At 49.1% G+C, this 13838-nt stretch overlaps 8 protein-coding genes across 8 annotated transcripts; 2 read left to right on the forward strand and 6 right to left on the reverse strand.

The window, feature by feature from the left end:
- Nucleotides 1-266: 266 nt before the first annotated feature.
- On the forward strand, nucleotides 267-1912 carry FPOAC1_010235 (uncharacterized protein; the record flags this gene model as incomplete). Its single annotated transcript, XM_044854629.1, has 3 exons — nucleotides 267-528; nucleotides 581-1722; nucleotides 1781-1912. 3 exons carry the CDS (start codon nucleotides 267-269, stop codon nucleotides 1910-1912), a joined length of 1536 nt encoding a protein of 511 aa, XP_044701942.1.
- Nucleotides 1913-2308: 396 nt separating this feature from the next.
- On the reverse strand, nucleotides 2309-3398 carry FPOAC1_010236 (uncharacterized protein; the record flags this gene model as incomplete). The annotated part of the gene is made up of 2 exons (XM_044854630.1): nucleotides 2309-2744; nucleotides 2926-3398. The coding sequence occupies 2 exons, from the start codon at nucleotides 3396-3398 to the stop codon at nucleotides 2309-2311; spliced, it is 909 nt and encodes a 302-aa protein (XP_044701943.1).
- Nucleotides 3399-5404: 2006 nt separating this feature from the next.
- Nucleotides 5405-6796, reverse strand: FPOAC1_010237 (uncharacterized protein; the record flags this gene model as incomplete). The annotated part of the gene is made up of 1 exon (XM_044854631.1): nucleotides 5405-6796. One exon carries the CDS (start codon nucleotides 6794-6796, stop codon nucleotides 5405-5407), a length of 1392 nt encoding a protein of 463 aa, XP_044701944.1.
- A 702-nt stretch (nucleotides 6797-7498) lies between these two features.
- FPOAC1_010238 (uncharacterized protein) lies at nucleotides 7499-9409 on the reverse strand (the record flags this gene model as incomplete). Its single annotated transcript, XM_044854632.1, has 4 exons — nucleotides 7499-8970; nucleotides 9028-9110; nucleotides 9169-9317; nucleotides 9395-9409. The coding sequence occupies 4 exons, from the start codon at nucleotides 9407-9409 to the stop codon at nucleotides 7499-7501; spliced, it is 1719 nt and encodes a 572-aa protein (XP_044701945.1).
- A 527-nt stretch (nucleotides 9410-9936) lies between these two features.
- Nucleotides 9937-10922, forward strand: FPOAC1_010239 (uncharacterized protein; the record flags this gene model as incomplete). The annotated part of the gene is made up of 3 exons (XM_044854633.1): nucleotides 9937-10275; nucleotides 10327-10762; nucleotides 10813-10922. 3 exons carry the CDS (start codon nucleotides 9937-9939, stop codon nucleotides 10920-10922), a joined length of 885 nt encoding a protein of 294 aa, XP_044701946.1.
- A 265-nt stretch (nucleotides 10923-11187) lies between these two features.
- Nucleotides 11188-11700, reverse strand: FPOAC1_010240 (uncharacterized protein; the record flags this gene model as incomplete). Its single annotated transcript, XM_044854634.1, has 1 exon — nucleotides 11188-11700. The coding sequence occupies one exon, from the start codon at nucleotides 11698-11700 to the stop codon at nucleotides 11188-11190; it is 513 nt and encodes a 170-aa protein (XP_044701947.1).
- A 186-nt stretch (nucleotides 11701-11886) lies between these two features.
- On the reverse strand, nucleotides 11887-12454 carry FPOAC1_010241 (uncharacterized protein; the record flags this gene model as incomplete). Its single annotated transcript, XM_044854635.1, has 2 exons — nucleotides 11887-12250; nucleotides 12303-12454. 2 exons carry the CDS (start codon nucleotides 12452-12454, stop codon nucleotides 11887-11889), a joined length of 516 nt encoding a protein of 171 aa, XP_044701948.1.
- A 439-nt stretch (nucleotides 12455-12893) lies between these two features.
- On the reverse strand, nucleotides 12894-13724 carry FPOAC1_010242 (uncharacterized protein; the record flags this gene model as incomplete). The annotated part of the gene is made up of 1 exon (XM_044854636.1): nucleotides 12894-13724. One exon carries the CDS (start codon nucleotides 13722-13724, stop codon nucleotides 12894-12896), a length of 831 nt encoding a protein of 276 aa, XP_044701949.1.
- Nucleotides 13725-13838: the final 114 nt, after the last annotated feature.

A 13838-nucleotide genomic window follows, 5' to 3' on the forward strand; every position in this document is an offset into this window, starting at 1 on the left:
GGTCACCGCCAAGACACGGGGAAACAGCCCTGAAATCCAGACCAGGCAAAGATAAGCAATGGATGCCTCGGGTTCCTGGCAGGGCAACCAAGCTAAGCTGCAGTAGCTCAAGATCATCACGTCACAAGCAATGGAGCTTGTATCACCTGCCCCCCCGGCCCGGGGGGAGACAGGCCTGAATTGAAACCCTTCTTCTATCTTGACCGTCTCATCCATTCTTCTTCTCTCTTTCTTTCATCATCATCACAACAAGTAACAAAAAAAACATGACAACAAAGGGTTTCTGTCTGGTCGCTGCTACGGCCGCTCTGTCGGGCGTCTCAGCTCTTCAGATCCCTCTCAACCTCCAAGTCCCAAAGCTCTCATGGGGTCCCTTTAGCGACGATCTTCCTCCTCTGGTTGACACAAAGGAGTTGCAGAAGAGCATCAAGCCTGAGAATCTTGAGGCGCGAGCAAAGGATCTGTATGAGATTGCTAAGAATGGAGAGGAAGAGTATGGTCATCCTACCCGTGTCATCGGTAGCGAAGGTGAGTTATTGCCGACATCGGCTATTGTTGCAATTGACTGACTGGTGACTAGGCCATCTCGGAACGTTGTCGTACATTCACGCTGAATTGGCCAAGCTGGGCGGCTACTACTCCGTCTCGAACCAGCAATTCCCCGCCGTTTCGGGCAACGTCTTTGAATCGCGACTCGTTCTCGGCAATGACGTCCCCAAGGAGGCTGCCCCCATGGGTCTGACTCCTCCTACAAAGGACAAGGAGCCCGTCTACGGGAAGCTTGTTCTCGTCGACAACGAAGGATGTGACGAGTCCGATTATCCCAAGTCTGTCGAGGGAAACATTGCGCTCATCCTCCGTGGAACTTGTCCGTTTGGAACAAAGTCTGGCAACGCTGGCAAGGCGGGTGCTGTCGCGGCTATTGTGTATAACTACGAGAAGGGTGATGTTCACGGAACTCTGGGAACTCCTTCTCCTGATCACATTGCTACTTTTGGTCTCGGTGGTGATGAGGGCAAGGCTGTTGCTAAGAAGGTCAAGGATGGTGAGGAGGTTGATGGTATTGCTTACATCGACGCCGAGGTCAAGACTATTTCCACTACCAACATCATTGCCCAGACCCGTGGCGGCGACCCAGAGAACTGTGTTATGCTCGGCGGTCACAGCGACAGTGTTGCCGAGGGCCCTGGTATCAACGACGATGGATCTGGCAGTATCTCCGTCCTCGAGGTTGCCGTTCAGCTGACCAAGTACCGCGTCAACAACTGCGTCCGCTTCGCCTGGTGGGCCGCCGAAGAGGAAGGACTCCTCGGATCCGACCACTACGTCTCTGTTCTTACCGAAGAGGAGAACCGCAAGATCCGCCTGTTTATGGACTACGACATGATGGCCAGCCCCAACTTTGCCTACCAGATCTACAACGCCACCAACGCTGCCAACCCCAAGGGATCAGAGGAGCTGCGCAACTTGTACGTTGACTGGTACGAGGAGCAAGGTCTCAACTACACCTTTATTCCCTTTGACGGTCGCAGCGACTACGATGGTTTCATCCGTGGCGGTATCCCTGCTGGCGGTATCGCTACCGGTGCTGAGGGTGTCAAGACTGAGGATGAGGTTGAGATGTTTGGTGGAGAGGCTGGGGTTTGGTACGACAAGAACTACCACCAGATCGGTGACGATTTGACAAACGTCAACTACACTGCTTGGGAGGTGAACACCAAGGTAAGTCAAAATTCATCACATGTTTTGATGACGGTAACACTAACATAACACCCCGCAGCTCATCGCTCACTCTGTCGCTACCTATGCCAAGTCATTCAAGGGTTTCCCTGAGCGATCTATTGAGGCCACTGTCCAGACTGAGACATACTCCGACAAGACCAAGTACCACGGCAGCAAGCTCTTCATGTAAGAAGTATCTGTCTGTCTATCTGTATTGGGTCTCGTTTCATAGCATAGCATTAGTTCCTGTCTGTAGCATTCATAACATACACGCACTCCAAGTAATGGCTGATTAATTGATTGGATGGATATCTCTACGTTAAATAATTGCAAATGCCCAGCTTAGCTAAATCGACTCCATGTGGGAAATGAACAGAGTAAAAAATCATTACACATAAAACAACAACCCAGAACAAGAAATAAAAAAAAGATGCCCGTCTAAATCCATCCCCAACCAAAAGTAATAGAACTGACTTCAACCTTAACACCGACTTTGCATATTTGTCATCTTTTATTCAAGATGGTATTCGAGGAGGAGGGGGAGGGGGGTGGGTTTGTTTCATCATATACTCTCGAGACAAAAGCCTCATCGCGCTGATGTAACATTGTACGGAGTCCCGACCAACACACCACCAGTGGGAAACTCGCAGCTGCCGACTTGTGATGGTGCCGCGCCGGTGTAGTACTCAAAATCATCACGCAACTCCCTCAACTCTATGGGCAGAACAATTCTGGACAAAGCCTTTGGTGTGGTGAGGTTGGCGAGGGTTCCAGAGTAGGGTGATGACGATGATGATGATGTTGTTGTTGACCATGACGAGGCCGGAGGGCGGTGCCCCACATTGACGGGGGTGATCTCGGGGGATTCGGTGACTGAGACGGTCGTCTTGGCGGCCGAGGAGCCGGATGCGGGTCTTGCTGTATGTCGCAATCGAGCAGAGAGGCCAACGTTGAATGTGAGTAGTCGAGCAACACGATGGGCGAGTTCGTCGCGACTGTTCTTTGCATCTTTTTCTCCGGGGCTGTTTTTATACAGTCAGTCTTGAATTCCAAATTCCCATTGTTCGACAAGAGAGAGGTCCGTGTGCCAAGTCAAGAAAGTGAAAGTGGGAATTAGCAGGGTATAGCCTGCCTGCATGTCTTGCTTGTCCCAGTGTCTCGCCATTTGCCTTGCTTTGGGGCTTGCTTCCCCCCCAAACTTACCAGTTCACTATTGTCATCATCATAGCAATCGACAGGTTATGCCATCTGATTCTCGCGCAGAGCGCCCTGATGCGCTTCTCGAAATGCTTAGCCGCATCTTCCGGGCTGGACCTTGTAGATTCTTCATCGACGGCGCAGCATAGCGATGAGAGGCGTGAAAAGGCGAGGACGGTATCTGTAAGAGTCGCGACGAGGGTTTCGAGAGAGATCCAAGCGGCGCGAGCGGGGATTGGGATCTGGCCGTTCTCGATGAGGTTGAGGGTTTTGTAAAAGGCGTGAACCGAAGAGCGACACTCTTTGACCTCTCGAACAAGAGCGTTGAGAACGAGGGTGTCGTGCTGAGGAGAGATGTTGAGGTCGCTGAGGATGTCGATGGCTGCGGCGCCCACTTCTAAAAGGCCTGTGATGGCGGTTGTGGTAGGGAGGCCGACGACGGCGAGGGGATCCATGTCGGCCTGCAGAGCGGAAGGCATCTATCGCGGTATCATCCAACAATTTTGTTGAAGGGAAAAAAAAGAAAAAGAAAAGAGAGAAAACAGAAATGAGGCTCAAGAAAAGAGGTTTAAAGAAGTTGCAAATGAGAAGTGAGCAAAGGCGGGATGAGGAAATCTTGGCGAAAGGTGCCGGCTTCTAGGCTTTCCCCCCCCTTTGGCTTAAATGGGCCAGACAGAAGCCCTTTGCCCCCCCTGGGGCTGAAAAGAGTGACAGACAGACGCTACAACCCGCGGGAGTAGACAAGAGAGCGAAGCCCGAGAGTAACAGACGGGAGGGGTGTGTAGATGGTAAAAAGTGTCCAAAAAAATAATAATTAAACCAGGAACGGAAAGTTTGGAGCCACTTGACGAAATGACGAGTAGTAGAGACGTAGGTAAGTGAGAAAGAGAGAGAGAGAGTTGGGGAAGAGAGGGAAGATGGATGAGAGAGAGGTTAGTAGTTACAGGGGAATGAAGCAACTGTAAGTTTGATGGTGGTTCTATTCTTAGTCTAGTAGAGAGAAAGAGGTACTAAGTTAAATGCTATGGCATGGGGGAATTGCATGGCAGTCTGGAAGAGACGGCAACAAAAAAAGGGTTCAATGGATGTGAACGGTGCAATAGGCCAAGCCGTACTTCCGAGACAAGCAACGTGCTTTGTCCTAGAGGGTGTGTGTGTGTGTGTGTGTCACTACCTATTTCGACAGCTGTAGAAGCGTGAGGGAGTGACATGCATTTTATTTAGGGGGCTTATAGTGGGTTTCTTTTGAGAGTGATATAATTACTACCTACTCTACAAAATATCAACTTGTTCCATTAAACAAACATGTCATATATCTCTCTTATTTATCTTGTCTATCATCATCGTCTTTCTCTTCTGTAGTTATTTATCAGATACATTTTACAACCACCCCAGACTAAAAACTGGGCGTTTGGAAATGGTGGATGTCGAGATGCCGACTTGCCGGGGTCGATTGGGCGCGATCGGATACCGGCACGGCGCGGTGAGATGATGCTATCCTGTTCCACTTTTTATCTTTCCCTTTCTCTTGGTCTTTTTTCTCTCTCTCTCTCATACTATGTAGTGTTTGTTTTATGTTTTATATCTCTTCGGCATATATATTCCGTCCGGCATTGTATGATCGTCTACTAGTTTAGTATTGATTGACTCATGGTTTGACTCTCATGTTCAAGCCGATATCCGAAAAATCTTCTCTCTGTTGCAGTTGCGCGTACCTGCGTGGCTTGGACTAATGGAACGTTGGCTTTTTGACGCTGACGTGCTTATGAGATAGATAGTAGTAGATAGATATGATAGATAGATACCTACCTACTGCAACATCGTTACTACTACTTACTACTGGCTTAAGCGCCATAACTAAAATACCCTCTCTCGCGATAGTCAAATTTGTCTATGCTCATCAATCTATAATGATCGTCCGACAATAACGGCTCTGACGGCACAAAACTGAAACCATTTTTTAGTACAATGCGTAATTCCAATCTAATCCCGGATTCGAAAAAAAGAAGGCTGTTGGGCTGTTTCACCGCCCGCATTTACATACATACACTCTAAAACATCACAATGTAAACAAATCATTTTAATATTAAAAAAAAAAAGACTCCATTTTCTATCTGCCTGCCGTCTACCGTGCCGTCATATCCATACTCGGCCCGAGATGATGATCTCGTCTGCGTATACTAGACGGACTATCATTTTCCTTACCTTGCCTTGCCTTGCCTTTTTGCCTGTAATACCCGGGGACCCATTTTGATTCGTGACTTACACGCGTCTTCCAGAGAACGACATCAGTCAGCAGCACCTTGGCTTGTTCATTCCGCTGTCAGAACTCAGCAGTGACAGTATTGATGGAAATTAACTCTTGTCTTCCAGAGACTGAAAAGTTAAGCGCCATTCAATGCTTTACTTACCTTGACCAAGAAAACTTCCGCAGTGTGCGGATGAATTCCATCCAGTAAGCGAGACAGGGGAGATGGTCAAAGAATTAGATGATCATTTCGACATCCTCATCTTCGTCGACACTCAAGGCTAAACTGCTATCGTTGGAGCTTCCACTGTCAACATCGTAGTTTCTGCTGCTACCATCATTGTCTTCACTGCTCGTGTCGTCGATGCTCCGATGCTCACCATCATCGTTGCCGTTCGAGTCTACATGGACGTCAACAACCTCTGGATAAAAACCAAAAGGCTGCCAATCGTTGTTTCTCTCGTCGGCCAACTCATCATCAACAGAAGTAGTAGCAGCAGCGTTCCGATTAGCAGCATGCATCCTAGCCCTGTCAAAATTTTCTTGAAGGTCCCTCATGATGTCTTCTGGTCGTAGTGGGCTTGTTTCAAATGTGACTATACGCAGGTTCGGTATTTCCAGAGGGTGAGGCCAGACTTGAGACCGTGGCCCAAAGAGATTCCTCAAGCCTGCCCGTGGGGTTGGTCGCGCTGCCAGTGAACCTAGAAAGCCCCGAATGGTTTCCTGTGTTGCGGCATCCGGTGCCGGGGGCTCTGACTCTTCCTCGAGACTAGTAGTAGACTCTGCAGGGTCTTCGTCCAGTGTGTCCGACCAGTGTACCCGGGGAACTGGTGTCGCTACCCCTGAACCTGTCAGACCATTCTCGACGTTTGGCCGTTCTGCAGGTCTCTGGTTCCACGGATAATCTGGTACAGCCGGTGCCAACGAAAGAAGATGATCATCCTCGTCTTCGGAAGAATCCTCTTCCTCGAACCAAGGACTCTCTCCCTCCAAGGCAGCGCGCATTTCGTGAACCCGATCTGAACGCTTGGTCACCATCTGTCCAAACTCCTCGTCGACAATGGTTGAAAACGCATTGATGATAGATCTCTTGCAGATGATCATGTCCTGCTGTTGCATCTTGGTTACCAAGTGGTAAAACAGAGGGACAAAGCCAGGTTCCATGTCCGTAAGACCTTCTGGCCACTCACCTCGCTGAACTTCCTCGTCAAATCCTGCAACCGCCTTGCAGTCTCTGCACCGACTGCCGCCGGTCAGGATTGCTGGGACTGACGAAGCAGGGCCTTCCTTGGGGATGGGCACCACCTGAGAACGCTTACCGCAGTCGATGCACTGTAGGGAAGTACGGCACATGGGACATTTGCGGGCCTCCCAGGGGTTGGAAGCCTCCTCGCTCTGGACACGACATGACTGGCATAGAACGTGGCCACAGAGAAGGATCTCTCCGAGGGTAGGGTCCGTACCTAGAATGTCAGCTTCACGCTCTGGAACAGGAGGGAAGCTTGTCACTGCAATAGCCTCCAGACAAATGGGGCATTGGACGTGAGATGTCGAGTTGGTTGAAAGGGGGTCGTTGTTGATGTTGATAGCCTCCTCGATAGGGGGCCAGAAATCCTGAGTGGAAGACATGATGTCGGTAGGTATGGGGGGATACTTACTGGGAAATTGGTGTCGATGTCGAGATGACGATTTCCTGGGAATGTTGTGAGTGATGTAAGTGATTTCAAGATTCTTACCAGAAGAATGAGAAGTCTGTTTACTCGAGATTTGTGATGAGATTGTTGAGATAGAATAAGATGGATTAACTTGCCCATTTATACTCAATATATTCACTGCTCCGACATTATATGAGATTAGGAACAAAGATGGTGTTTTTAAAGTCATAGCTATGTTCCTTTGAGATTAAACAAAGTGTTCGGGTTTAACAATGAACTATTAACATGTTCTGCATAACGGAACTCACTTGAATGAGAACATGCGTCGTGTGAATTGAACAACGTCACAAGGTTTTACAGAACCGCAAGTGTACAGTATAGCATTCTCATCTATTGTCAAATCCAGATACATTTCATTTCGTCTAGTTTTTCTACTCTCTTACGAGAGTTTGGCCGCTACTGACCCAAAATACCGCCAAGGACCGATTATCAACACCGTTAATACACAGCCCTCCCAGCCTACTCTCAGGCCCGAGTTGTAGTGGGTAGAGGATGGTTTTGATGCGGTGTCTTTCTAGTTCCCTGGAACGGGACACCATAGAGGGAGACAGCCAATGCCGATTGTCAGATCCTTAATACGCAGCCCTCCCAGCCGATGCAGTGTCGATAAATAGGCCTACTGCTCATCTGCCTTGATTTCCTCCTCCCCCTTTTTCCTCTCAATAGCAATAATCTCCTCCACCGTCTTAGTGCTAACTCCATCTCCAAAGTACTTCTCTGACAGCTCCACGCAGCGAAGGTTGGCAGACAGCTTGTTCATCGTCTCCATCCACTCATCCGTGGGATCACTGTCGTAAACAATACCACCGCCAGCCTGCATGTATGCCACACCGTCCTTGACAAGCATTGTTCGAATGGCAATACACGTATCCATGGATCCTTCGTCAACATAGATCTTGTCCTGCGGTTCACTGTTCTCGTCGACGCGAACAATGTCGTAGCCGAACCATCCAGCAGCTCCGGCGTAAATTCCTCGCTTCTCTTGCTCCAGGTCGTAGATCAACTCCATGGCTCGGATCTTGGGTGCGCCAGAGACGGTACCGGCGGGGAAGATGGATCGTAGGGCGTCCCAGCGTGAGCATTCTGGGCGCAACACTCCTGAAACTTCAGAGGTGATGTGCTGAACGTGGGAGAAACGATCAATTCGCATAAGTTTGTCGACTTTGACGGTTGTGGGATGGCAAACCCTGTTCACATCGTTTCGGGCAAGATCGACCAACATGACATGCTCAGCGCGATCCTTCTTAGATGCAAGGAGTTCAGCTGCCAATCTGTCGTCCTCAGCTACGTTCTTTCCACGGTGAATTGTTCCGGCAATGGCGTGGTTGACGATACGGGGTCTTGATCGAGCCTCAGCTGCGGAGTATCCGAATCGGGAGTCAGAAGGTAGAGGTGCGTATCCATCAGTCTTCATGAGACACTCTGGCGAAGCACCAACAATGTGAAAGTCTGCGCATGACAGGAAAAACACATATGGCGAGGGGTTCAACGTTCGGAGAGTTCTGTAGATGTTAAATGGGTGAAGCTGTGTGCTACGGCGGAACCTTTGCGAGGGCACGGCTTGAATGATGTCGCCCTTGACAATATACTTCTTGAGCTCTGTAACAAAAGTCTCATAACCCTTGCGACCGACGTTTGACGAAAATTGCTGGTCAGACTCGGACTGTGGGACAAGTGTTTGTTTAGGCAGAGGTGTCTCGGGCTGGAAAATAATGTCGAGAGTCTTTTTGAGAGTCTCACAGGCCTCATCATAGGCAGGTTGAAGATCGTCCGAGGGGTTCTTTGGTAGTTTCATGTGCGTGACGATAGTCAATGTCGAACGGAAATGATCGAGAGCGACAATGGTGTCGAAGAGCATGAACAAAGCCTCGGGAATTTGGAGGTTGTCTTTTAGCGGTCGTTCTGTCTTGGGCTCAAAGTACTTGATGCAGTCGTAGGAAACATATCCGACGGCACCTCCGGACAGCGCGGGTAGTCTTAACGAGGGGATATCGAGAACGCGGTCGTGAGAGAGCTCGGCCTCGAGGGTCTTGAGAGGGTCGCCAGAGTGTTGGTAGCCTTCGCCGGTGGCCAGCACCTTTCGAGGGTCTAGAACAAAGACTTAGAGATTGTCCACCATGATTGCCCTGCAGGAAGCTAGCTTACTGGCGCCGATGAAACTGTATCTTCCAACAGTTTCTGTACTACCTGTGGCACTCTCGAGAAGAAAAGAGTATTCTGCAGTTGCGCTGCGAGTGGTGAGTCAGAGGATGGTGTTTGACGGTGGAAAGCATTGTGGTTCTTTACCCTGAGGATAGCTTCAGATAGATAGCAGAGGGAGTCAATAGATCGGCAGGGGCAGATGCGCAAACTGGGAGAAGCGTGGGTTGAGTAGAGGGCGTCCATTCTTGGTTGTAAGCATTTCGAGCTTCATCGGCAGTTGGCCGTATATCGAGCTGGCGGAGAAGTTTAGTATAATCCATGGCTAGAGAGTGATGTGATGAGTGTAACAATGAGAGTGGTATGTTCTTACCTGTGCTGCACACATCCTTTCTTATAATTGTAAACCTCAACGGTCAAGTGGTATTCTGGTGGCTTGAGAACAAAGAGAGAAGAACAATGGAAGATTGTCTGTTGGTAGATGGAATGGATGCACTAGTACTACTTGGTGGGTGTTTGCTACGGACTCACTTTTTATCATTTGCCAATTGTAGACTCATTTGTTAGTGGGGGCGGGGCAGGCCGATAGCGGTTGTTTCGTGTTACGGAGTGCTAAAGGTGACCTAGTCCCCTGCCCTGGTAGGCCTGATTGAAGAGTAGGTACAGGGTAGCGATGATGAGACCGATTGATGCCTTGCGCGTAAGGCTTCAAACCAACACTCAAGCTCGCTTCCGCTTACAGCCTAGCGCGTAACTGCTCTAATCATCTTCAACAGAATCTCGTGTTTCGGTACGTCACGTAACACGCGCTCAACCACGATTACTTGCAACTATTATCAATTCCACTCATTTTTTAACTAGGTAGCGCCGTGGCCGCTCCTTTCATTCACAATTGCTTCCTTCAGTATCCAAGTCATGCCTTCCGATCAGCATGAGGACTCGGTGGAGCCTACCGGCGACGTCGAGATGACCGAGACCGTCCAGAACACCCAAGAGACATCACAAGAGAATACCCAAGAAGACACCCACAATGGCGAGGCCGAGCAGAACGAGAATGCAGACGAAACAGCGCTTGAGATTGTCGAATCTGAAGTCGCCCAGCCTCGAATTACCTTTGCCAATTACCTTTCGAGCCCTATCGTCACTCTCCTCATCGGCTCAAGTGATCAGTCTATCCTCTCAGCGCATCAGGGCCTTTTGATGCAAAGTCCTTACTTTAAGGATATCTGCGACCACTTTGTTGAGGACGGCAGCGTTAGTGAACCAACATTTTAAACTCGATTCATTCTAACTCCCCCCCCACAGCCCCGTCAGATTGAGCTCCCCGAATACGACATCGACACTGTCGGAAGCTTCCTCGAGTACCTCTACACGGGCGAGTACTTCCCCAAGAAGATCCCCGGCCAGCGCGTCCTCGAGACCGACCCCGCGATTCCTGCTGTGGACGACAGCGGCGACCAGCTCCTCAAGCACGCCCGCATCTACACGCTCGCCGAGAAGTTTGGCGTCGACGGTCTCAAGACACTCTCCAGCTCCAAGATCCACTGCGTCAACTCGACAGCCAAGGGCGAGATCGCATACGCTCGTTACGTCTACGCCTTTACCAACAACGACGATGTCACAATTCGCGCTCCTGTCGCGAGCTTCTGGGCTACGCGCTCGCACACCCTCCGTTCCGAGGCCGAGGCCGAGTTCAAGGCTCTGTGCTTGGAGCACCCCCAATTCGGATACGATGTTCTCAGTATGTGTGATGATATTCTTGTGGAAGTAGTTTATGCTAATCATTGTCAGCCCGTGTCTTGGACGACAAGCTCAAGAGAGAGCGCAACGACAAGATGCACCCTGCTACCAGCAGCACCCGAAAGCGCGCCCGTCACAGCAGCGGCTCGCGTGCCGAATAAGCAGAATCTATGTGCTGGCGCGTATTGGACCTCTTTTCTCTTTTGTACTGTAATACTATGGGCGATATACTCGGCTGCTATACGCAGTTGGCTTGAAAGATGGAATACTGGGACCATAAGGAACAAGCTCAAGAGAGCTATTGGATTTTCGCATCTTAATCAACAGAAAGATTTCTCGGGTCTTTTTCCTTTTCTGAGTCACAAGGTGTTTCCGGAGCTCGAACTAAAAACACGTCTTTTATTCTCTTCAGGCTTCTTCCTTGCATCATGCCGATGAAGCCTTTGGCTGTGAAGTCTTGACATACTTGGTATGCTGTCCATGCGTAACAAGTTTCGACGTCCCATCCGCCTCAACCTTGAAAATCTTTATCGACGAAAAGGCAACGCTCCCACCGACTTTATCCGCCGTTGAGATAATCTCTACTGTATCCCCCAAACGTGCCGTGCTGACGTAGCTAATGTGCATATCCACACTCGCACCAGTCGTCTCCCTCAGATCCCAGCTCGCGATGGCCAGACCAGTGACAAAGTCGATGATAGTAGCTGATACAGCGCCGTGTAGGCTTCCGCTGCTGTTTAGGTGATTCTCGTTTAGTGTCATGCGTGTGATGACGACGCCTTGGCTTGTAGCCATGAGTTGCGCTGGGGCCATTATGAAGTTGTAGATGGGGCTTTTGCTGCGAAGACGGTCCATGAGGGATTGGACGTGGGCGGTTCGCACCGCTGGGAGGGAGTCGACATCTGGGGTCTGCACTCGAGTTGAAGGTGGTTCAGACATTTTGAGATATCGTAAATAGGTATTTTTTTTATAAAATGTTTTTTGTTTGTTTCTCAATTGTAAGTCTACCAAGTTATTTGAATTGAGCTGAGCTGTTTAAGGGAAATTCCCGCCGCGGACAAATCCCGCCCCCCTTTGATGAATACCCTCTCTTGTCTGCATACATTAGTTAGTACTCAACTCAACTCAAACCTTTTCAAAAACATCCTTCAAGTAATCAAAAGCACCCAAAGGAACACCCTGAGTACGCATAATACAATATGCAGAAGTAAGATGAAAGTGAAAGTTTGGAATGACGTATTCGTTTATATACCTCTCCCCCGTGAAGCGAAAAGTGCCCATCTTGGACTCCATGAGGATCTCGACATCTTCTTTGCCGTTGATGAGATCCGGGTCAACATTCTCCAAGATTTCGACTGTTTTTGCGATGCGGTCTTGGAGTTGTTCAAAGGTTTCTTCATTGTCTTCAAAGATGGTGACGTTGGGGGCGCCGAAACGTGATGCGACGAATTTGGCTGTGTTGGAGCAGGATTGGACTTGGAAGGGAAGACTAAACAAACGTTAGCTGGAGCTCATAATTTTTGACGCGGGACTGGAATTACCCTCTCATGTCAGATACGAGACGGTATGATAGCATGTCCTCATGTTTTATACTCTTTTCTTCACAGAACTTGGCGCCTTTTTGGAGCATGAAGGAAAGGTTCTTGAGGTACTTGACCAGAACGGGGATGCTTTGCTTATAGAGCGTAGTCATTTTGGTTGTATTGATAGAAGAAAAAGTAATCACGGTAGGTTTACATTGATCATTAGACCTCTAGGTGCGTCAATGCCAATTTATATATGGCTTCGGTAGAACGGCATGATCCCCAAACCCAATGCTCTGCTGTTGCATCCTATAAAGCTGACAATCGAAGGGCATGGATTTATTAGTGTTGACTGTACCATTAGCGCTTATTTCATGACCCGATAGCCGTGGCTTCATGTATTAAACCTAGAAATCGGCACCTCGGTCTCGAAGGATCTCGCATTCAACCTACACCAGTCCAAGAAGGGATGTAAGCTGATGCTGCATATGATCCTAGATGCAACTACTGCTTGCTAAAGAAGAGGGCTCACAATGAGAGAATTGTATTTGCTCTTCATCAGTGGTTAGACATAAACAAAAGTCCCTTCATCTCTCTATTTGTATACATCTATACCGCATGTTCAAAGTCCACCGTCAATCCAGGGAGAAGCTCGATAGACTTGGGGCTATCCTTTGTGCCCAAAAGGGTCAACTTGATTTCCGCCTTGCCGTTTCCACCCTCGAGTGTCGATAGAACAACCTTGTTGCTCCCCGCGTTGGGACCAGCAGGGAGATCATATGGCCACGAGTACTCATTTCCTTCAGCAGCCTTTTGATTGTGAATAGCGTCGTAAACAGATTTATATGTTGCGATGTCCTTCTCTGGTAGTAGAACGGTGACTTTTGATACACCTTGTGCATGAGAAGGATGCTTCGTGTATTCGTGTAGTCCATCACCACCATCAGCCTTGAATGGTGACCTCAGATGCCTCTCCGTCTCATCAACGCACCAAAAAGGAATCGTCCCTGGAAAGATTCGACCACCCTCTGGATTAAGAGCCACCGAAACAAGACACTTCATCAAGACACCATCAGGTCGATGTCTTTGAAGAGAAGTGAGATCACCGTACGTAACCCCATTCCCAGCATCAGCGACTCTCTTTTGAAGAGCGGCATAGTCGGCTTCGCTGTTGAGAGTATGAGCCCAATCAGCAATCTTGCCCTCTTGAAGATTTCCCCAACGATGAGCGCGACGCTTTTCAGGGTCGACACCCTCGACAAAAGCGATGAACTCGAGATATGTTCCGTCGGCGAGATGAATGAGCTTGTTTACTGTGAGACCATCTGCGTGGGCGCCGCCGTCGATGACGAGTAGAGAGTCTTTGAGGTTCTCTGTGACGGTTTGAAGGGTTTGGTATGAAACCAGAATTGCAAAGTGATCTAGAATTGGTAGCGACATTTTTGATGATGAAGAGTGTAGTTGATGAGGGAATGTTTATTTGAGGTTTGTAACGAAGAGAGAAGCCATTGCGGGGGTTCGGAGTTGGTTCGGGAGGAGCTCCGACTTGTATGT

Source organism: Fusarium poae, chromosome 4, assembly GCF_019609905.1.
Source record: "Fusarium poae strain DAOMC 252244 chromosome 4, whole genome shotgun sequence".
In the NCBI taxonomy this organism is placed as follows: domain Eukaryota; kingdom Fungi; phylum Ascomycota; class Sordariomycetes; order Hypocreales; family Nectriaceae; genus Fusarium; species Fusarium poae.